We start from the raw sequence: 25,000 nt of genomic DNA, 5'->3' as shown, positions 1-25,000 counted from the left end.
AGAACACCTTTATTTAACCAGGTAGGCCAGTTGAGAACACCTTTATTTAACCAGGTAGACCAGTTGAGAACACCTTTATTTAACCAGGTAGGCCAGTTGAGAACACCTTTATTTAACCAGGTAGGCCAGTTGAGAACACCTTTATTTAACCAGGTAGGCCAGTTAGAACACCCAGTTGAAACAAGTTCTCATTTAGAACACCTTTATTTAACCAGGTAGGCCAAGATAAACCAGGTAGGCCAGTTGAGAACACCTTTAAACCACAACACAGAGAACACCTTTATTTAAACAAATGTACAGTCAATAATAACCAATAGAAAGAAAGTCTATATACAGGTAGGCCAGTTGAGAACACCTTTAAAATGGCATGAGAACACCTTTATTTAACCAGGTAGGCAGTTAAACAGGTCATAGTAGTGAAGTAATTGAGAACAGTTTAGCAGATTAACACTGGAGTTGATAGATGAACCAGGTATGATGAGCAGATATTTAACCAGGTGTGTAAGTTAGTGATTTAACCAGTGTAGGTAGTGATACTGGTATTTAAGTAGTGAGACCTGGTGTGTCTCATTTAGTGATACTGGTGTAAAGCAAAGTAGTCATACTGGTGTGTAAGTAGTGATACTGGTGTGTAAGTACAGTGATACTGGTGTGTAAGTGGTGATACTGGTGTGTAAGTAGTGATACTGGTGTGTAAGTAGTCATACTGGTGAAGATAAGATGAGTGATACTGGTGTGTAAGTAGTGATACTGGTGTGTAAGTAGTGATACTGGTGTGTAAGTAGTGATACTGGTGTGTAAGTAGTGATACTGGTGTGTAAGTAGTGATACTGGTGTGTAAGTAGTGATACTGGTGTGTAAGTAGTGATACTGGTGTGTAAGTAGTGATACTGGTGTGTAAGTAGTGATACTGGTGTGTAAGTAGTGATACTGGTGTGATACTGGTGTGTAAGTAGTGATACTGGTGTGTAAGTAGTGATACTGGTGTGTAAGTAGTGATACTGGTGTGTAAGTAGTGATACTGGTGTTTAAGTAGTGATACTGGTGTTTAAGTAGTGATACTGGTGTGCAAGTAGTGATACTGGTGTGCAAGTAGTGATACTGGTGTGTAAGTAGTGATACTGGTGTGTAAGTAGTGATACTGGTGTGTAAGTAGTGATACTGGTGTGTAAGTAGTGATACTGGTGTGTAAGTAGTGATACTGGTGTGTAAGTAGTGATACTGGTGTGTAAGTAGTGATACTGGTGTGTAAGTAGTCATACTGGTGTGTAAGTAGTGATACTGGTGTGTAAGTAGTGATACTGGTGTGTAAGTAGTGATACTGGTGTGTAAGTAGTGATACTGGTGTGTAAGTAGTGATACTGGTGTGTAAGTAGTGATACTGGTGTGTAAGTAGTGATACTGGTGTGTAAGTAGTGATACTGGTGTGTAAGTAGTGATACTGGTGTGTAAGTAGTGATACTGGTGTGTAAGTAGTGATACTGGTGTGTAAGTAGTGATACTGGTGTGATACTGGTGTGTAAGTAGTGATACTGGTGTGTAAGTAGTGATACTGGTGTGTAAGTAGTGATACTGGTGTGTAAGTAGTGATACTGGTGTGTAAGTAGTGATACTGGTGTGTAAGTAGTGATACTGGTGTGTAAGTAGTGATACTGGTGTGTAAGTGGTGATACTGGTGTGTAAGTGGTGATACTGGTGTGTAAGTAGTGATACTGGTGTGTAAGTAGTGATACTGGTGTGTAAGTAGTGATACTGGTGTGTAAGTAGTGATACTGGTGTGTAAGTAGTGATACTGGTGTGTAAGTGGTGATACTGGTGTGTAAGTAGTGATACTGGTGTGTAAGTAGTGATACTGGTGTGTAAGTAGTGATACTGGTGTGTAAGTAGTGATACTGGTGTGTAAGTAGTGATACTGGTGTGTAAGTAGTGATACTGGTGTGTAAGTGGTGATACTGGTGTGTAAGTGGTGATACTGGTGTGTAAGTGGTGATACTGGTGTGTAAGTGGTGATACCGGTGTGTAAGTGGTGATACCGGTGTGTAAGTGGTGATACCGGTGTGTAAGTGGTGATACCGGTGTGTAAGTGGTGATACCGGTGTGTAAGTGGTGATACCGGTGTGTAAGTAGTGATACTGGTGTGTAAGTAGTGATACTGGTGTGTAAGTAGTGATACTGGTGTGTAAGTAGTGATACTGGTGTGTAAGTAGTGATACTGGTGTGTAAGTAGTGATACTGGTGTGTAAGTAGTGATACTGGTGTGTAAGTAGTGATACTGGTGTGTAAGTAGTGATACTGGTGTGTAAGTAGTGATACTGGTGTGTAAGTAGTGATACTGGTGTGTAAGTAGTGATACTGGTGTGTAAGTAGTGATACTGGTGTGTAAGTGGTGATACTGGTGTGTAAGTAGTGATACTGGTGTGTAAGTGGTGATACTGGTGTGTAAGTAGTGATACTGGTGTGTAAGTAGTGATACCGGTGTGTAAGTGGTGATACTGGTGTGTAAGTGGTGATACTGGTGTGTAAGTGGTGATACTGGTGTGTAAGTGGTGATACCGGTGTGTAAGTGGTGATACTGGTGTGTAAGTAGTGATACCGGTGTGTAAGTGGTGATACTGGTGTGTAAGTGGTGATACTGGTGTGTAAGTAGTGATACCGGTGTGTAAGTGGTGATACTGGTGTGTAAGTGGTGATACTGGTGTGTAAGTGGTGATACTGGTGTGTAAGTGGTGATACTGGTGTGTAAGTGGTGATACTGGTGTGTAAGTAGTGATACTGGTGTGTAAGTAGTGATACTGGTGTGCAAGTATTGATACTGGTGTGTAAGTAGTGATACTGGTGTGCAAGTAGTGATACTGGTGTGTAAGTAGTGATACCGGTGTGTAAGTAGTGATACTGGTGTGTAAGTAGTGATACCGGTGTGTAAGTAGTGATACTGGTGTGTAAGTGGTGATACTGGTGTGCAAGTAGTGATACTGGTGTGCAAGTAGTGATACTGGTGTGTAAGTAGTGATACTGGTGTGTAAGTAGTGATACTGGTGTGTAAGTAGTGATACTGGTGTGTAAGTAGTGATACTGGTGTGCAAGTAGTGATACTGGTGTGTAAGTAGTGATACTGGTGTGTAAGTAGTGATACTGGTGTGCAAGTAGTGATACTGGTGTGCAAGTAGTGATACTGGTGTGCAAGTAGTGATACTGGTGTGTAAGTAGTGATACTGGTGTGTAAGTAGTGATACTGGTGTGTAAGTAGTGATACTGGTGTGTAAGTAGTGATACTGGTGTGTAAGTAGTGATACTGGTGTGTAAGTAGTGATACTGGTGTGTAAGTAGTGATACTGGTGTGTAAGTAGTGATACTGGTGTGTAAGTAGTGATACTGGTGTGTAAGTAGTGATACTGGTGTGTAAGTAGTGATACTGGTGTGTAAGTAGTGATACTGGTGTGTAAGTAGTGATACTGGTGTGTAAGTAGTGATACTAGTGTGTGTAAGTAGTGATACTGGTGTGTAAGTAGTGATACTGGTGTGTAAGTAGTGATACTGGTGTGTAAGTAGTGATACTGGTGTGTAAGTAGTGATACTGGTGTGTAAGTAGTGATACTGGTGTGTAAGTAGTGATACTGGTGTGTAAGTGGTGATACTGGTGTGTAAGTAGTGATACTGGTGTGTAAGTAGTGATACTGGTGTGTAAGTAGTGATACTGGTGTGTAAGTAGTGATACTGGTGTGTAAGTGGTGATACTGGTGTGTAAGTAGTGATACTGGTGTGTAAGTAGTGATACTGGTGTGCAAGTAGTGATACTGGTGTGTAAGTAGTGATACTGGTGTGATACTGGTGTGATACTGGTGTGTAAGTAGTGATACTGGTGTGTAAGTAGTGATACTGGTGTGTAAGTAGTGATACTGGTGTGTAAGTAGTGATACTGGTGTGCAAAAGAGCAGCAAAGTAAATAAAAACAATATGGGAATGAGGTAGGTAGATTGGGTGAGCTATAGTTGGCCTGTTGGTACCACAGAATTACAACAGTATATACACATTGTAATGACAACACTATCTTATGATACACAGAGTATTCGGAAAGTATTCAGACCTCTTGACTGTTTCCACATTTTGTTACGTTACAGCCTTATTCTAAAATGGATTACATGGATTTTGTTCCTCCTCCATCTACACACAACACCCCATAATGACATCACAATAGCTCATAATGACATCACAATACCCCATAATGACATCACAATAGCTCATAATGACAAAGCAAAAACAGGTTTGTAGACATTTTTTATCATTTTATTTAAAATATTTTAAAAAACAGAATTGCCTTATTTACATAAGTATTCAGACCCTTTGCTATGAGACTCGAAATTGAGCTCAGGTGCATCTTGTTTCTATTGATCATCCTTGAGATGTTTCTACAACTTGATTGGACTCCACCTGTGGTAAACTAAATTGATTGGACATGATTTGGAAAGGCACACACCTGTCGATTTAAGGTCTACGGTTGACAGTGCACTTCAGAGCAAGAACTAAGCTATGAGGACGAAGGAATTGTCCATAGAGCTCAGAGACAGGATTGTGTCGAGTCACAGATCTGGGGAAGGGTACCAAAAACATTATGCGGCATTGAAGGTACCCAAGAACACAGTGGCCTCCATTATTCTTAAATGGAAGAAGTTTGAAACCACCAAGACTCTTCCTCGAACTTGGCCGCCTGACCAAATTGAGCAATCGGGGGAAGGGCCTTGGTCAGGGAGGTGACCAAGAATCCGATGGTCACTCTGAAAGAGCTCCAGAGTTCCTCTGTGGAGATGGTTGTCCTTCTGGAAGGTTCTCCCATCTCTGCAGCACTCCACCAATCAGGCATTTATGGTAGAGTGACCAGACAGAAGCCACTCCTCAGTAAAAGGCACATGACAGCTCGCTTGGAGTTTGCCAATAGTCACCTGAAACAAGATTCTCTGGTCTGATGAAACCAAGATTGAACTCTTTGGCCTGAATGCGTCACGTCTGGAGGAAACCTGGCACCATCCCTACGGTGAAGCATGGTGGTGGCAGCATCATGCTGTGGGGATGTTTTTCAGAGGCAGGGACTGGGAGACTAGTCAGGATCAAGGGAAAGATGAACGGAGCAAAGTACAGAGATCCTTGATGAAAAGCTTGAGAGGATCTGCAGAGAAGAACGGGAGAAACTCCCCAAATACAGGTGTGCCAAGCTTGTAGCGTCATACCCAAGAACACTTGGCTGTAATCGCTGCCAAAGGTGCTTCAACAAAGTACTGAGTAAAGGGTCTGAATACTTATGTAAATGTGATATTTCATTTGTTTTTTTTTCTTAATACATTTGCATCGATTTCTAAAAACATGTTTTTGCTTTGTCATTATGGGGTATTGTGTGTAGATTGGTGAGGGGGGCGAAACAACAATTTAACCCATTTGAGAATGAGGCTGTAACGTAACAAAATGTGTAAAAAGTGGAGTGGTCTGAATACACTGTGTATCTCTTTATGGTGAACCCAATATGCACGTCTGCTTCCGGGACTTCTCACTAGACCTTGTTAAGATGCAGTTGTTTGGTGTTGTCACGCTCAGCGGGTGTCGGAAAACAACCGGATCCGTCCGGTTTTCAGGGGAAATGGAAAGAGTCTGTGACGCGAGGCGTCACTCCATCTTAAAGAGATTCTGCGGTACTTGTTTTATATGTTCCAAATGTGCTGATATGGGCACCAAGTTGTATTTGTATTTTTTTTTTGCTCTTTCTCTCGCTCTACTGTGTGTGTGTGTGTGTGTGTGTGTGTGTGTGTGTGTGTGTGTGTGTGTGTGTGTGTGTGTGTGTGTGTGTGTGTGTGTGTGTGTGTGTGTGTGTGTGTGTGTGTGTGTGTGTGTGTGTGGGGCTGCTGTCACTCAAATGCCCAGGGGCTGAAGCTCATTGGCTATAACTCTAATTGTTCCGGGGGGGGGGGGCGGGCCCAAGTGGGGGGTATATGTCGCCGCACATTTTCCAGAAAACTGCTTTCAAACTAGGATTTTCTTCTCATAGATTATGCATGTATGAACTACACACATTGACACATCCAGCCCAAAGCGGGAGGTTTAAAATACTTAATAGTCGCCAATGTACCGGAGCATGTCTTTAACTCCTCCTCCACATTGACTGGATTGGTTGAAAAATGCAGAAGAGAAAAAAGGCTTATTTTAAACCTGCTGTGATAGGTTAATGTCAGGCTTATTTTAAACCTGCTGTGATAGGTTAATGTCAGGCTTATTTTAAACCTGCTGTGTTAGGTTAATGTCAGGCTTATTTTAAACCTGCTGTGTTAGGTTAATGTCAGGCTTATTTTAAACCTGCTGTGTTAGGTTAATGTCAGGCTTATTTTAAACCTGCTGTGTTAGGTTAATGTCAGGCTTATTTTAAACCTGCTATGCTATCGGTGGGACATAGACATCTCTGATATTGGCAGAAAGATTAACAAGAATTTAAGCTAACTGCACTGTCCAATTTACAGTAGCTATTAGTCCAATAATACCATGCTATTGTTTGAGGAGAGGGCACAGTTTTGAACTTGAAAAGTTATTAATAAACCAATTAGGCACATTTGGGCAGTCTTGACACATTTTTTTAAAACATAAATGCAATGCCATCTAGTGGCCAAGATCTAAATTGCACCTTGGCTGGAATAATACATTATGGTCTTTCTCTTGCATTTCAAAGATGATGGTACAAAAACAATACAAAAAAAAATCTGTTTTTTTCTTCCTTTATCTTTAACCAGATCTAATGTGTTATATTCTCCTACATTCATTACACATTTCCACAAACTTCAAAGTGTTTCCTTTCAAAGTGTATCAAGAATATGTGTATCCTTGCTTCAGGGCCTGAGCTACAGGCAGTTAGATTCAGGTAAGTCATTTTAGGCAAAACATTGGGGGGGGGTCTGATCCTTAAATTAATATTGAGTGTATGGTACTGGGACACATATTTTACAACTCTTGGTGGGTTTCAGCAGCATGGCCTTCGTCAGGGAGTACAACTGTTGGTTTGGCAATAATAATATTTGATCTTTCCCAGGATTGAGATCCCTGAGCCAGAGCCCACAGAGGCAGACAAACAGGCTCTATGGAATGGGGATCAGCCAATGGCTGCAGAGCTACAGAGGTTCCGCAGGGAGTACGTCCAACCCGTCCAACTCAGGTTTGATCACTATTCCATTGTCCAATGAGCCTGCATCCCACCATACCACTCTCCAATCAGATTCCATCCCACCATACCACTCTCCAATCAGACTCCATCCCACCATACCACTCTCCAATCAGATTCCATCCCACCATACCACTCTCCAATCAGACTCCATCCCACCATACCACTCTCCAATCAGATTCCATCCCACCATACCACTCTCCAATCAGATTCCATCCCACCATACCACTCTCCAATCAGATTCCATCCCACCATACCACTCTCCAATCAGACTCCATCCCACCATACCACTCTCCAATCAGATTCCATCCCACCATACCACTCTCCAATCAGATTCCATCCCACCATACCACTCTCCAATCAGATTCCATCCCACCATACCACTCTCCAATCAGATTCCATCCCACTCTCCAATCAGATTCCATCCCACTCTCCAATCAGATTCCATCCAGCCATACCACTCTCCAATCGGATTCCATCCCACCATACCACTCTCCAAAATTGATTCCATCCCACCATACCACTCTCCAATCAGATTCCATCCCACCATACCACTCTCCAATCAGATTCCATCCCACCATACCACTCTCCAATCAGATTCCATCCCACCATACCACTCTCCAATCAGACTCCATCCCACCATACCACTCTCCAATCAGATTCCATCCCACCATACCACTCTCCAAAATTGACTCCATCCCACCATACCACTCTCCAATCAGATTCCATCCCACCATACCACTCTCCAATCAGATTCCATCCCACCATACCACTCTCCAATCAGATTCCATCCCACCATACCACTCTCCAATCAGATTCCATCCCACCATACCACTCTCCAATCAGACTCCATCCCACCATACCACTCTCCAATCAGACTCCATCCCACCATACCACTCTCCAATCAGATTCCATACCACCATACCACTCCAATCAGACTCCATCCCACCATACCACTTTCCAATCAGATTCCATACCACCATACCACTTTCCAATCAGATTCCATACCACCATACCACTTTCCAATCAGATTCCATCCCACCATACCACTCTCCAATCAGATTCCATACCACCATACCACTTTCCAATCAGATTCCATCCCACCATACCACTCTCCAATCAGATTCCATCCCACCATACCACTCTCCAATCAGATTCCATCCCACCATACCACTCTCCAATCAGATTCCAATCCAATCAGATTCCATCCCACCATACCACTCTCCAATCAGATTCCATACCACTCTCCAATCGGATTCCATCCCACCATACCACTCTCCAATCAGACTCCATCCCACCATACCACTCTCCAATCAGATTCCATCCCACAATACCACTTCCAATCAGATTCCATCCCACCATACCACTCTCCAATCAGATTCCATCCCACCATACCACTCTCAATCAGACTCCATCCCACCATACCACTCTCCAATCAGATTCCATCCCACCATACCACTCTCCAATCAGATTCCATCCCACCATACCACTCTCCAATCAGATTCCATCCCACCATACCACTCTCCAATCAGATTCCATCCCACCATACCACCAAAATTGACTCCATCCCACCATACCACTCTCCAATCAGATTTCATCCCACCATACCACTCTCCAATCAGATTCCATCCCACTCTCCAATCAGATTCCATCCCACCATACCACTCTCCAAAATTGACTCCATCCCACCATACCACTCTCCAATCAGATTCCATCCCACCATCCCACTCTCCAATCAGATTCCATACCACTCTCCAATCGGATTCCATCCCACCATACCACTCTCCAATCAGACTCCATCCCACCATACCACTCTCCAATCAGATTCCATCCCACCATACCACTCTCCAATCAGATTCCATCCCACAATACCACTCTCCAATCAGATTCCATCCCACCATACCACTCTCCAATCAGATTCCATCCCACCATACCACTCTCCAATCAGACTCCATCCCACCATACCACTCTCCAATCAGATTCCATCCCACCATACCACTCTCCAATCAGACTCCATCCCACCATACCACTCTCCAATCAGATTCCATCCCACCATACCACTCTCCAATCAGATTCCATCCCACCATACCACTCTCCAATCAGATTCCATCCCACCATACCACTCTCCAACCAGATTCCATCCCACCATACCACTCTCCAATCAGATTCCATCCCACCATACCACTCTCCAATCAGATTCCATCCCACCATACCACTCTCCAATCAGATTCCATCCCACCATACCACTCTCCAATCAGATTCCATCCCACCATACCACTCTCCAAAATTGACTCCATCCCACCATACCACTCTCCAATCAGATTCCATCCCACCATACCACTCTCCAATCAGATTCCATCCCACTCTCCAATCAGATTCCATCCCGCCATACCACTCTCCAATCAGATTCCATACCACTCTCCAATCGGATTCCATCCCACCATACCACTCTCCAATCGGACTCCATCCCACCATACCACTCTCCAATCAGATTCCATCCCACAATACCACTCTCCAATCAGATTCCATCCCACCATACCACTCCAATCAGATTCCATCCCACCATACCACTCTCCAATCAGACTCCATCCCACCATACCATCCAATCAGATTCCATCCCACTCTCCAATCAGATTCCATCCCACCATACCACTCTCCAATCAGATTCCATACCACTCTCCAATCAGATTCCATCCCACCATACCACTCTCCAATCAGATTCCATCCCACCATACCACTCTCCAATCAGATTCCATCCCACCATACCACTCTCCAATCAGACTCCATCCCACCATACCACTCTCCAATCAGATTCCATCCATCTCCAATCAGACTCCATCCCACCATACCACTCTCCAATCAGATTCCATCCCACCATACCACTCTCCAATCAGACTCCATCCCACCATACCACTCTCCAATCAGATTCCATCCCACCATACCACTCTCCAATCAGATTCCATCCCACCATACCACTCTCCAATCAGATTCCATCCCACATACCACTCTCCAATCAGATTCCATCCCACCATACCACTCTCCAATCAGATTCCATCCCACCATACCACTCTCCAATCAGACTCCATCCCACCATACCACTCTCCAATCAGATTCCATCCCACCATACCATCCAATCAGACCATACCACCATACCACTCCAATCAGATTCCATCCCACCATACCACTCTCCAATCAGATTCCATCCCACCATACCACTCTCCAATCAGACTCCATCCCACCATACCACTCTCCAATCAGATTCCATCCCACCATACCACTCTCCAATCAGACTCCATCCCACCATACCACTCTCCAATCAGATTCCATCCCACCATACCACTCTCCAATCAGATTCCATCCCACCATACCACTCTCAATCAGATTCCATACCACCATACCACTCTCCAATCAGATTCCATACCACCATACCACTCTCCATTCAGATTCCATCCCACCATACCACTCTCCAATCAGATTCCATCCCACCATACCACTCTCCAATCAGATTCCATCCCACCATACCACTCTCCAATCAGATTCCATCCCACCATACCACTCTCCAATCAGATTCCATCCCACCATACCACTCTCCAATCAGATTCCATACCGCCATACCACTCTCCAATCAGATTCCATACCACTCTCCAATCAGATTCCATCCCACCATACCACTCTCCAATCAGATTCCATACCGCCATACCACTCTCCAATCAGATTCCATACCACTCTCCAATCAGATTCCATCCCACCATACCACTCTCCAATCAGACTCCATCCCACCATACCACTCTCCAATCAGATTCCATCCCACCATACCACTCTCCAATCAGATTCCATACCACCATACCACTCTCCAATCAGATTCCATACCACCATACCACTCTCCAATCAGATTCCATACCACCATACCACTCTCCAATCAGATTCCATCCCACCATACCACTCTCCAATCAGATTCCATCCCACCTGGATTGGTTGGGCAGGTTTCTAGTAGAGTAATTCCACCATCACCATGTCTGTGGTATTTTACCCTCTTCTTAAATTCTCCTTCTCTGTCTCTCTGTCTCCTCTCTCTCTGTCTCCTCTCTCTCTCTCTTGCGCTCTCCTCCCCCTTCTCTCTATAATATTACTCTCTCCTCTCTTTGTCTCTGTCTATCCCTCTCTCAGGGTTCTGAATGTGTTTCGTCAGTGGGTGGAACATCATTTTTATGACTTTGAGAACGACCCTGAGCTACGAGGCAGACTGGAGGAGTACATCAGCAGCATTCTACAACTCCGAGGTCGGGCCCCTCCCCCCTCCACACACTTTTAAAAACCAATATGTACACTTGTTTTATTTACCAGACACTGTTATTGTGGGAGGAGAGAAAAAAAAAATGATTGACCTTTATTTGCCGTTTTGTAATGAATACATTGGAAAGTGTGACACAGATTCTCAAAAACTCTCTGTCTTCTAACCTCTTGCCAGTCTAGATGGGGACAAAGGTCATGTTTTATATGTGCTGCACCACGCGGCTGACCCTGTACAGAGACACGTTTCCTGTCTCTGAAAAAGTCCTTCTTTTTTCTTGACCAGGAAAGTCGATGAGGAAGTGGGTGGAGTCCATCAACAAGATCATCAAGAGGAAGATGCAGACTCAGTCCAACGGGGTCAGCCACAACATCACCTTCGAGAGCCCGCCCCCGCCCATCGAGTGGCACATCAGCCGCCTGGGTCAGACGGACACCTTTGACCTCATGACCCTTCACCCCATAGAGATCGCCCGCCAGCTCACCCTTCTGGAGTCTGAACTGTACAGGTGAGACCACTGTTACCATGGTGACACCTCCTAAGTATTCCACTACTATAATATTACTATACCATTACTATAATATTACTATACCACTACTATAATATTACTATACCGCTACTATAATATTACTCTACCACTACTATAATATTACTATAACACTACTATAATATTACTATAACACTACTATAATATTACTATAACACTACTATAATATTACTATACCACTACTATAATATTACTCTACCACTACTATAACACTACTATAATATTACTATACCACTACTATAATATTACTATACCATTACCATAATATTACTATACCACTACTATAATTTTACTCTACCTTCCACTACTATAATATTACTCTACCTTCCACTACTATAATATTACTCTACCTTCCACTGCTATAATATTACTCTACCTTCCACTACTATAATATTACTCTACCTTCCACTACTATAATATTACTATACCACTACTATAATATTACTCTACCTTCCACTACTATAATATTACTATACCTTCCACTACTATAATATTACTCTACCTTCCACTACTATAATATTACTCTACCTTCCACTACTATAATATTACTATACCTTCCACTACTATAATATTACTATACCACTACTATAATACTACTATACCTTCCACTACTATAATATTACTATACCACTACTATAATATTACTCTACCTTCCACTACTATAATATTACTCTACCACTACTATACCACTACTATAATATTACTCTACCTTCCACTGCTATAATATTACTCTACCTTCCACTACTATAATATTACTATACCACTACTATAATATTACTCTACCTTCCACTACTATAATATTACTCTACCACTACTATACCACTACTATAATATTACTCTACCTTCCACTGATATAATATTACTCTACCTTCCACTACTATAATATTACTATACCTTCCACTACTATAATATTACTCTACCTTCCACTACTATAATATTACTTTACCACTACTATAATATTACTATACCATTACCATAATATTACTATACCACTACTATAATTTTACTCTACCTTCCACTACTATAATATTACTCTACCTTCCACTACTATAATATTACTCTACCTTCCACTGCTATAATATTACTCTACCTTCCACTACTATAATATTACTCTACCTTCCACTACTATAATATTACTATACCACTACTATAATATAACTCTACCTTCCACTACTATAATATTACTCTACCTTCCACTACTATAATATTACTCTACCTTCCACTACTATAATATTACTATACCACTACTATAATATTACTATACCACTACTATAATATTACTCTACCTTCCACTACTAATATTATACCTTTACTATAATATTATACCTTCCACTACTATAATATTACTCTACCTTCCACTACTATAATATTACTCTACCTTCCACTACTATAATATTACTTACCTTCCACTACTATAATATTACTATACCTTCCACTACTATAATATTACTATACCACTACTATAATACTACTATACCTTCCACTACTATAATATTACTATACCACTACTATAATATTACTCTACCTTCCACTACTATAATATTACTCTACCACTACTATACCACTACTATAATATTACTCTACCTTCCACTGCTATAATATTACTCTACCTTCCACTACTATAATATTACTATACCACTACTATAATATTACTCTACCTTCCACTACTATAATATTACTCTACCACTACTATACCACTACTATAATATTACTCTACCTTCCACTACTATAATATTACTATACCTTCCACTACTATAATATTACTCTACCTTCCACTACTATAATATTACTCTACCTTCCACTACTATAATATTACTATACCTTCCACTACTATAATATTACTATACCACTACTATAATACTACTATACCTTCCACTACTATAATATTACTCTACCACTACTATACCACTACTATAATATTACTCTACCTTCCACTGCTATAATATTACTCTACCTTCCACTACTATAATATTACTATACCTTCCACTACTATAATATTACTCTACCTTCCACTACTATAATATTACTCTACCTTCCACTACTATAATATTACTCTACCTTCCACTACTATAATATTACTCTACCTTCCACTACTATAATATTACTCTACCTTCCACTACTATAATATTACTCTACCTTCCACTACTATAATATTACTATACCACTACTATAATATTACTCTACCTTCCACTACTATAATATTACTCTACCTTCCACTACTATAATATTACTCTACCTTCCACTACTATAATATTACTATACCTTCCACTACTATAATATTACTATACCACTACTATAATACTACTATACCTTCCACTACTATAATATTACTATACCACTACTATAATACTACTATACCTTCCACTACTATAATATTACTCTACCACTACTATAATATTACTATACCTTCCACTACTATAATATTACTATACCTTCCACTACTATAATATTACTATACCACTACTATAATATTACTATACCATTACCATAATATTACTATACCACTACTATAATATTACTATACCTTCCACTACTATAATATTACTCTACCTTCCACTGCTATAATATTACTCTACCTTCCACTACTATAATATTACTCTACCTTCCACTACTATAATATTACTCTACCTTCCACTACTATAATATTACTCTACCTTCCACTACTATAATATTACTCTACCTTCCACTGCAAATACATGCTACAACAAGCCAATAGGATCTCGATAGTTCGTGCTTTGGCTTTGCCCGCCTCCTTGCTTGTTCTGCCCAATATGCTAATTTTTCTCCCACTGTAAACGACACAGATTAACCATCTTGGGTTTGTTATAAACATCTTTGCTTTTCTGAAGCCCTCTGACCATGTTCTGTCTGTACTGGGGCCATTCTGAAGCCCTCTGACCATGTTCTGTCTGTACTGGGGCCATTCTGAAGCCCTCTGACCATGTTCTGTCTGTACTGGGGCCATTCTGAAGCCCTCTGACCATGTTCTGTCTGTACTGGGGCCATTCTGAAGCCCTCTGACCATGTTCTGTCTGTACTGGGGCCATTCTGAAGGCCTCTGACCATGTTCTGTCTGTACTGGGGCCATTCTGAAGCCCTCTGACCATGTTCTGTCTGTACTGGGGCCATTCTGAAGCCCTCTGACCATGTTCTGTCTGTACTGGGGCCATTCTGAAGGCCTCTGACCATGTTCTGTCTGTACTGGGGCCATTCTGAAGGCCTCTGACCATGTTCTGTCTGTACTGGGGCCATTCTGAGAAGTGTGGTACTGTGCTTGTCAAATGTTATTGTCAGTAATGTTGTTGTACGGGTAATGTTATTGGCAGTAATGTTGTATGGGTAATATTATTGACGTGTGTGTGTATGTCCTCTGCAGGGCTGTGAGGCCGTCTGAGCTGGTGGGGAGTGTGTGGACTAAAGAGGACAAGGAGAATAACTCTCCCAACCTGCTGAGGATGATCCGTCACACCACCAACCTCACGCTGTGGTTTGAGAAGTGAGTAGTTCTACCACTCACCCAAGCCCTGGGGTTCAGAGGTTAGCTGGGTCCATTTCAGTAGGTGGGAAACGTTTTTAAAAACAGTCAAATAGAGCCATACTACCTGAACTTGTCCAATAAGAACACAGATTTTCATTTTCTATTGCCAAAAAGTTTTGCTACGGTGTGGACTAATGAACATCTCCCTGCTGTGAACTCAGTAACATTAATACTGAGATCCATTTCCTTTCTCTCTCTCACTGTCTCCCGTCTCTCTCTCACTGTCTCCCGTCTCTCTCTCACTGTCTCCCGTCTCTCTCTCTCTCTCACTGTCTCCCGTCTCTCTCTCTCTCTCTCACTGTCTCCCGTCTCTCTCTCACTGTCTCCCGTCTCTCTCTCACTGTCTCCCGTCTCTCTCTCACTGTCTCCTGTCTCTCTCTCACTGTCTCCCGTCTCTCTCTCACTGTCTCCTGTCTCTCTCTCACTGTCTCCCGTCTCTCTCTCACTGTCTCCTGTCTCTCTCTCACTGTCTCCCGTCTCTCTCTCTCTCTCACTGTCTCCCGTCTCGCTCTCTCTCTCTCTCACTGTCTCCCGTCTCTCTCTCTCTCTCTCTCACTGTCTCCCGTCTCTCTCTCTCTCTCCCTCGCTCTCTCCCTCGCTCTCTCCCTCGGTCTGTCTCTCGGTCTGTCTCTCGGTCTGTCTCTCGGTCTGTCTCTCGTCTCTGTCTCTCGTCTCTCCCTCGGTCTGTCTCCCGTCTCTCTCTCTCTCTCCCTCGCTCTCTCCCTCGGTCTGTCTCTCGGTCTGTCTCTCGGTCTGTCTCTCGTCTCTCCCTCTCTGTCTCTCGTCTCTCCCTCTCTGTCTCTCGTCTCTCCCTCTCTGTCTCTCGTCTCTCCCTCGGTCTCTCCCTCTCTGTCTCTCGTCTCTCCCTCGGTCTGTCTCTTGTCTCTCCCTCGGTCTGTCTCTCGTCTGTCTCTTGTCTCTCTCTCTCTGTCTCAGGTGTATTGTGGAAGCAGAGAACCTGGATGAGAGGGTAGCGGTGTTAACGCGGGTCATTGAGATCCTCCAGGTGTTTCAGGAGCTCAACAACTTCAATGGTGTTCTGGAGGTGGTCTCCGCCATCAACTCTGTCCCCGTCTACCGGCTCGACCACACCTTCGAGGTGATCGCACAGCCAGACATACACAAACAGACGCACCGTCAAGGTGAACACAGCCCAGACATGTACCGTAGGGTGACTGCCCAAATGGTACACTGTTCCCTATAAACGGGTATATTCTGTTTCATACAATGAAATAGAATTGTCCCCCAATCCTGCCAGAATGCAATGTGTATTGTCTGGTGCCTATTGAGCACTAAGATAATACATTTATTTGATTCGTCATGTCCAATCTCCTCCTCCAAAACCCATTGGATGAGAGAGTCAGAGGTCCCGCCCCTCTGACCTTCTCATCCAATGGGTTTTGGAGAAGGAGGCGAAGAATCAAGAAAATGCAATTGACATTCTCCCAATCCTTTACCGAGCAGCAAGTTAACGAGAGATGTTGTTCTTGTCTTTCAGGCGGTCCCCGAGAGGAAGAAGAGGATCCTAGAGGAAGCAGTGGAACTGAGCCAGGACCATTTCAAGAAGTACCTGGCCAAGCTCAAGTCCATTAACCCGCCCTGCGTGCCTTTCTTTGGTAAGACCTTCCGGACAGACGGGAGCCCACTGACACACAGAACCACATCCTTCTCACAGTACTGAGACTGAACTCTACTGACCTGACACAGTACTGAGACTGACCTCTACTGACCTGACACAGTACTGAGACTGACCTCTACTGACCTGACACACAGTACTGAGACTGAACTCTACTGGCCTGACACACAGTACTGAGACTGAACTCTACTGACCTGACACACAGTACTGAGACTGAACTCTACTGACCTGACACACAGTACTGAGACTGAACTCTACTGACCTGACACAGTACTGAGACTGAACTCTACTGACCTGACACACAGTACTGAGACTGACCTCTACTGACCTGACACAGTACTGAGACTGAACTCTACTGACCTGACACACAGTACTGAGACTGACCTCTACTGACCTGACACAGTACTGAGCCTGACCTCTACTGACCTGACACAGTACTGAGACTGACCTCTACTGACCTGACACAGTACTGAGACTGACCTCTACTGACCTGACACAGTACTGAGACTGAACTCTACTGACCTGACACAGTACTGAGACTGAACTCTACTGACCTGACACACAGTACTGAGACTGAACTCTACTGACCTGACACACAGTACTGAGACTGAACTCTACTGACCTGACACACAGTACTGAGACTGACCTCTACTGACCTGACACACAGTACTGAGACTGAACTCTACTGACCTGACACAGTACTGAGACTGAACTCTACTGGCCTGACACACAGTACTGAGACTGAACTCTACTGACCTGACACACAGTACTGAGACTGAACTCTACTGACCTGACACAGTACTGAGACTGAACTCTACTGACCTGACACACAGTACTGAGACTGACCTCTACTGACCTGACACAGTACTGAGACTGACCTCTACTGACCTGACACAGTACTGAGACTGACCTCTACTGACCTGACACAGTACTGAGACTGACCTGACACAGTACTGAGACTGAACTCTACTGACCTGACACACAGTACTGAGACTGAACTCTACTGACCTGACACACAGTACTGAGAGACTGAACTGAACTACTGACCTGACACACAGTACTGAGACTGAACTCTACTGACCTGACACAGTACTGAGACTGAACTACTGAGACTACTGACCTGACACAGTACTGAGACTGAACTCTACTGACCTGACACAGTACTGAGACTGAACTCTACTGACCTGACACAGTACTGAGACTGAACTCTACTGACCTGACACACAGTACTGAGACTGAACTCTACTGACCTGACACAGTACTGAGACTGAACTCTACTGACCTGACACACAGTACTGAGACTGACCTCTACTGGCCTGACACACAGTACTGAGACTGAACTCTACTGACCTGACACAGTACTGAGACTGAACTCTACTGACCTGACACAGTACTGAGACTGAACTCTACTGACCTGACACACAGTACTGAGACTGACCTCTACTGACCTGACACACAGTACTGAGACTGAACTCTACTGACCTGACACACAGTACTGAGACTGAACTCTACTGACCTGACACAGTACTGAGACTGAACTCTACTGACCTGACACAGTACTGAGACTGAACTCTACTGACCTGACACACAGTACTGAGACTGACCTCTACTGGCCTGACACAGTACTGAGACTGAACTCTACTGACCTGACACAGTACTGAGACTGACCTCTACTGACCTGACACACAGTACTGAGACTGAACTCTACTGACCTGACACACAGTACTGAGACTGACCTCTACTGGCCTGACACAGTACTGAGACTGAACTCTACTGACCTGACACAGTACTGAGACTGACCTCTACTGACCTGACACAGTACTGAGACTGAACTCTACTGACCTGACACACAGTACTGAGACTGAACTCTACTGACCTGACACACAGTACTGAGACTGACCTCTACTGGCCTGACACAGTACTGAGACTGAACTCTACTGACCTGACACAGTACTGAGACTGACCTCTACTGACCTGACACACAGTACTGAGACTGAACTCTACTGGCCTGACACACAGTACTGAGACTGAACTCTACTGACCTGACACAGTACTGAGACTGAACTCTACTGACCTGACACAGTACTGAGACTGAACTCTACTGACCTGACACAGTACTGAGACTGAACTCTACTGACCTGACACACAGTACTGAGACTGAACTCTACTGACCTGACACACAGTACTGAGACTGACCTCTACTGACCTGACACACAGTACTGAGACTGAACTCTACTGACCTGACACACAGTACTGAGACTGAACTCTACTGACCTGACACACAGTACTGAGACTGACCTCTACTGGCCTGACACAGTACTGAGACTGAACTCTACTGACCTGACACAGTACTGAGACTGAACTCTACTGACCTGACACACAGTACTGAGACTGACCTCTACTGACCTGACACAGTACTGAGACTGAACTCTACTGACCTGACACACAGTACTGAGACTGAACTCTACTGACCTGACACACAGTACTGAGACTGAACTCTACTGACCTGACACAGTACTGAGACTGAACTCTACTGACCTGACACACAGTACTGAGACTGAACTCTACTTACCTGACACAGTACTGAGCCTGAACTCTACTGACCTGACACAGTACTGAGACTGAACTCTACTGACCTGACACAGTACTGAGACTGAACTCTACTGACCTGACACAGTACTGAGGCTGAACTCTACTGACCTGACACACAGTACTGAGCCTGAACTCTACTGACCTGACACACAGTACTGAGACTGAACTCTACTGACCTGACACACAGTACTGAGACTGAACTCTACTGACCTGACACACAGTACTGAGACTGACCTCTACTGACCTGACACACAGTACTGAGCCTGAACTCTACTGACCTGACACAGTACTGAGACTGAACTCTACTGACCTGACACAGTACTGAGACTGAACTCTACTGACCTGACACACAGTACTGAGACTGAACTCTACTGACCTGACACACAGTACTGAGACTGAACTCTACTGACCTGACACAGTACTGAGACTGAACTCTACTGACCTGACCTGACCTGACACTCCCCGTCTGTCCCATGTATCTACCTGACCAATAACTACCTACCTCCCCGTCTGTCCCAGGTATCTACCTGACCAATAACTACCTACCTCCCCGTCTGTCCCAGGTATCTACCTGACCAATAACTACCTACCTCCCCGTCTGTCCCAGGTATCTACCTGACCAATAACTACCTACCTCCCCGTCTGTCCCAGGTATCTACCTGACCAATAACTACCTACCTCCCCGTCTGTCCCAGGTATCTACCTGACCAATAACTACCTACCTCCCCGTCTGTCCCAGGTATCTACCTGACCAATAACTACCTACCTCCCCGTCTGTCCCAGGTATCTACCTGACCAATAACTACCTACCTACCCGTCTGTCCCAGGTATCTACCTGACCAATAACTACCTACCTACCCGTCTGTCCCAGGTATCTACCTGACCAATAACTACCTACCTCCCCGTCTGTCCCAGGTATCTACCTGACCAATAACTACCTACCTACCCGTCTGTCCCAGGTATCTACCTGACCAATAACTACCTACCTACCCGTCTGTCCCAGGTATCTACCTGACCAATAACTACCTACCTCCCCGTCTGTCCCAGGTATCTACCTGACCAATAACTACCTACCTACCCGTCTGTCCCAGGTATCTACCTGACCAATAACTACCTACCTCCCCGTCTGTCCCAGGTATCTACCTGACCAATAACTACCTACCTACCCGTCTGTCCCAGGTATCTACCTGACCAATAACTACCTACCTACCCGTCTGTCCCAGGTATCTACCTGACCAATAACTACCTACCTACCCGTCTGTCCCAGGTATCTACCTGACCAATAACTACCTACCTACCCGTCTGTCCCAGGTATCTACCTGACCAATAACTACCTACCTACCCGTCTGTCCCAGGTATCTACCTGACCAATAACTACCTACCTCCCCGTCTGTCCCAGGTATCTACCTGACCAATAACTACCTACCTCCCCGTCTGTCCCAGGTATCTTATCTACCTGATCATTAACTACCTACCTACCCGTCTGTCCCAGGTATCTACCTGACCAATAACTACCTACCTACCCGTCTGTCCCAGGTATCTACCTGACCAATAACTACCTACCTCCCCGTCTGTCCCAGGTATCTACCTGACCAATAACTACCTACCTCCCCGTCTGTCCCAGGTATCTACCTGACCAATAACTACCTACCTACCCGTCTGTCCCAGGTATCTACCTGACCAATAACTACCTACCTACCCGTCTGTCCCAGGTATCTACCTGACCAATAACTACCTACCTCCCCGTCTGTCCCAGGTATCTACCTGACCAACAACTACCTACCTCCCCGTCTGTCCCAGGTATCTTATCTACCTGATCATTAACTACCTACCTCCCTGTCTGTCCCAGGGATCTACCTGACCAACATCCTGAAGACAGAGGAGGGGAACCCCGACTTCCTGAAGAGACACGGCAAAGAGCTGATCAACTTCAGTAAGAGGAGGAAAGTAGCAGAAATCACAGGAGAGATACAGCAGTACCAGAACCAGCCTTACTGTCTCAAGGCCCAGCAGGACATTAAGGTAGGCCAATCAAAACCAGCCTTACTGTCTCAAGGTCCAGCAGGACATCAAGGTAGGCCAATCAAAACCAGCCTTACTGTCTCAAGGTCCAGCAGGACATCAAGGTAGGCCAATCAAAACCAGCCTTACTGTCTCAAGGTCCAGCAGGACATCAAGGTAGGCCAATCAAAACCAGCCTTACTGTCTCAAGGTCCAGCAGGACATCAAGGTAGGCCAATCAAAACCAGCCTTACTGTCTCAAGGTCCAGCAGGACATCAAGGTAGGCCAATCAAAACCAGCCTTACTGTCTCAAGGTCCAGCAGGACATCAAGGTAGGCCAATCAAACCAGCCTTACTGTCTCAAGATGCATCAGGACATCAAGGTAGGCCAATCAAAACCAGCCTTACTGTCTCAATGTGCAGCAGGACATCATGTCTCTCCATCCCTCTCTCTACTTGTCCTAGTCCCTCTCTCCATCTCTCTCAACCTGTCCTAGTCCCTCTCTCCATCTCTCTCTACCTGTCCTAGTCCATCTCTCCATCTCTCTCTACCTGTCCTAGTCCCTCTCTCTCTACCTGTCCTAGTCCCTCTCTCTGTCTCTCTTTCTACCCGTCCTAGTCCCTCTCTCTCTACCTGTCCTTGTCCTTCTCTCTCAGTCTCTCTCTCTACCTGACCTAGTCCCTCTCTCCATCTCTCTCTACCTGTCCTATTCCCTCTCTTTACCTGTCCTTCTCTCTCTGTCTCTCTCTACCTGTCCTAGTCCCTCTCTCCATCTCTCTCTACCTGACCTAGTCCCTTTCTCCATCTCTCTCTACCTGACCTCGTCCCTCTCTCCATCTCTCTACCTGTCCTAGTCCCTTTCTCTCTACCTGTCCCAGTCGTTCTCTCTCTACCTGTCCCAGTCGTTCTCTCTTTACCTGTTCTAGTCCATCTCTCTCTACCTGTCCTAGTCCATCTCTCCATCTCTCTCTACCTGTCCTAGTCCCTCTCTCTCTACCTGTCCTTGTCCTTCTCTCTGTCTCTCTCTCTACCTGACCTAGTCCCTCTCTCCATCTCTCTCTACCTGTCCTAGTCCCTCTCTTTACCTGTCCTTCTCTCTCTGTCTCTCTACCTGTCCTAGTCCCTCTCTCCATCTCTCTCTACCTGACCTAGTCCCTTTCTCCATCTCTCTCTACCTGTCCCAGTCGTTCTCTCTCTACCTGTCCCAGTCGTTCTCTCTTTACCTGTTCTAGTCCCTCCCTCCATCTCTCTCTACCTGTCCTTGTCCTTCTCTCCATCTCTCTCTCTACCTGACCTAGTCCCTCTCTCCATCTCTCTCTACCTGTCCTAGTCCCTCTCTCCATCTCTCTCTACCTGACCTTGTCCCTCTCTCCATCTCTCTCTACCTGACCTAGTCCCTCTCTCCATCTCTCTCTACCTGTCCTAGTCCCTCTCTCCATCTCTCTCTACCTGTCCTAGTCCCTCTCTTTACCTGTCCTTCTCTCTCCATCTCTCTCTACCTGACCTTGTCCCTCTCTCCATCGCTCTCTACCTGACCTAGTCCCTCTCTCCATCTCTCTCTACCTGTCCTAGTCCCTCTCTCTCTACCTGTCATAGTCCCTCTCTCTGTCTCTCTTTCTACCTGTCCTAGTCCCTCTCTCTCTACCTGTCCTTGTCCTTCTCTCTGTCTCTCTCTCTACCTGACCTAGTCCCTCTCTCCATCTCTCTCTACCTGTCCTAGTCCCTCTCTTTACCTGTCCTTCTCTCTCTGTCTCTCTACCTGTCCTAGTCCCTCTCTCCATCTCTCTCTACCTGACCTAGTCCCTTTCTCCATCTCTCTCTACCTGTCCCAGTCGTTCTCTCTCTACCTGTCCCAGTCGTTCTCTCTTTACCTGTTCTAGTCCCTCCCTCCATCTCTCTCTACCTGTCCTTGTCCTTCTCTCCATCTCTCTCTCTACCTGACCTAGTCCCTCTCTCCATCTCTCTCTACCTGTCCTAGTCCCTCTCTTTACCTGTCCTTCTCTCTCCATCTCTCTACCTGACCTTGTCCCTCTCTCCATCTCTCTCTACCTGACCTAGTCCCTCTCTCCATCTCTCTCTACCTGACCTAGTCCCTCTCTCCATCTCTCTCTACCTGTCCTAGTCCCTCTCTTTACCTGTCCTTCTCTCTCCATCTCTCTCTACCTGTCCTAGTCCCTCTCTTTACCTGTCCTTCTCTCTCCATCTCTCTCTACCTGACCTTGTCCCTTTCTCCATCTCTCTCTACCTGACCTCGTCCCTCTCTCCATCTCTCTCTACCTGACCTCGTCCCTCTCTCCATCTCTCTCTACCTGACCTCGTCCCTCTCTCCATCTCTCTTTACCTGACCTCGTCCCTCTCTCCATCTCTCTACCTGTCCTAGTCCCTTTCTCTCTACCTGTCCCAGTCGTTCTCTCTCTACCTGTCCCAGTCCCGTTCTCTCTTTGCCTGTTCTAGTCCCTCTCTCTCTCTACCCCTTCTAGTCCCTCTCTCTCTACCTGTCCTCGTCTCTCTCTCTCTCTACCTGTCCTTGTGTCTCTCTCTCTCTCTCTCTCTCTCTCTCTCTCTCTCTCTCTCTCTCTCTCTCTCTCTATATATATATATATATATATATATATATATATATATATATATATATATATATATATATATATCATAACAACAGTGGTGACCTTGCCTTTGATCCACTCAAAGGGAATATTGTGAATCAGATGGCCTGTGTTTTTGTCCCAGAGGTTTTTTGAGAACCTGAACCCGATGGGCAGTCTGGGTGAGAAGGAGTTCTCTGACTACCTGTTCAACAAGTCTCAGGAGATAGAGCCTCGTAACTGCAAGCAGCCGCCACGATTCGTAAGTAACCAGATCAAACCTTCTGGTTGTGAGATGTGATTACTGATCGTTGTTTCCGTGGAAACGCTGCTCGCTAATCAGTCAAACAGAGAGCATTTTTTTTATATATATATTATCACTTTGTATTTAGCTCAAATGTAACAGCAATGGGTGTTAGTGGTACGTTGGTAAAACTCTGTCGTTCTGTCCCCTGAACAAGGCAGTTAACCCACTGTTCCCCGGTAGGCAGTTAAATCTGTCGTTCTGCCCCCTGAACAAGGCAGTTAACCCACTGTTCCCCGGTAGGCCGTCATTGAAAATTAAGAATTTGTTCTTAACTGACTTGCCTCATTAAATAAAGGTCCCCCCAAAAAATGT

At 44.7% G+C, this 25,000-nt stretch overlaps 1 protein-coding gene and 1 long non-coding RNA gene across 7 annotated transcripts in view; one reads left to right on the top strand and one right to left on the bottom strand.

Annotated features, from left to right (window-relative positions):
* LOC127915780 (son of sevenless homolog 2-like) overlaps positions 1-25,000 on the top strand; it is a 92,068-nt gene that overhangs the window by 58,822 nt on the left and 8,246 nt on the right. For all 6 annotated transcript variants that reach the window (XM_052496217.1, XM_052496216.1, XM_052496215.1 and 3 more), the window contains exons 11-18: positions 7,061-7,183; positions 11,357-11,469; positions 11,766-11,988; positions 15,404-15,523; positions 16,502-16,664; positions 17,064-17,181; positions 21,643-21,815; positions 24,527-24,643. In XM_052496217.1, coding sequence (XP_052352177.1) covers positions 7,061-7,183; positions 11,357-11,469; positions 11,766-11,988; positions 15,404-15,523; positions 16,502-16,664; positions 17,064-17,181; positions 21,643-21,815; positions 24,527-24,643 — 1,150 coding nt within the window. The remainder of the gene's footprint in view (positions 1-7,060; positions 7,184-11,356; positions 11,470-11,765; positions 11,989-15,403; positions 15,524-16,501; positions 16,665-17,063; positions 17,182-21,642; positions 21,816-24,526; positions 24,644-25,000) is intronic.
* LOC127915783 (uncharacterized) lies at positions 17,239-19,409 on the bottom strand. Its single transcript, XR_008092139.1, has 3 exons — positions 19,144-19,409; positions 18,508-18,749; positions 17,239-17,285 (listed from the first exon to the last, which is right to left on the bottom strand). It is a non-coding gene; the product is annotated as an uncharacterized LOC127915783 (long non-coding RNA).

This window comes from Oncorhynchus keta, chromosome 35 (genome assembly GCF_023373465.1).
Source record: "Oncorhynchus keta strain PuntledgeMale-10-30-2019 chromosome 35, Oket_V2, whole genome shotgun sequence".
Taxonomy (NCBI): domain Eukaryota; kingdom Metazoa; phylum Chordata; class Actinopteri; order Salmoniformes; family Salmonidae; genus Oncorhynchus; species Oncorhynchus keta.
The sequence above is the reverse complement of the archived record's forward strand: the minus strand, read 5'-3'. Positions and strand labels throughout refer to the sequence as shown.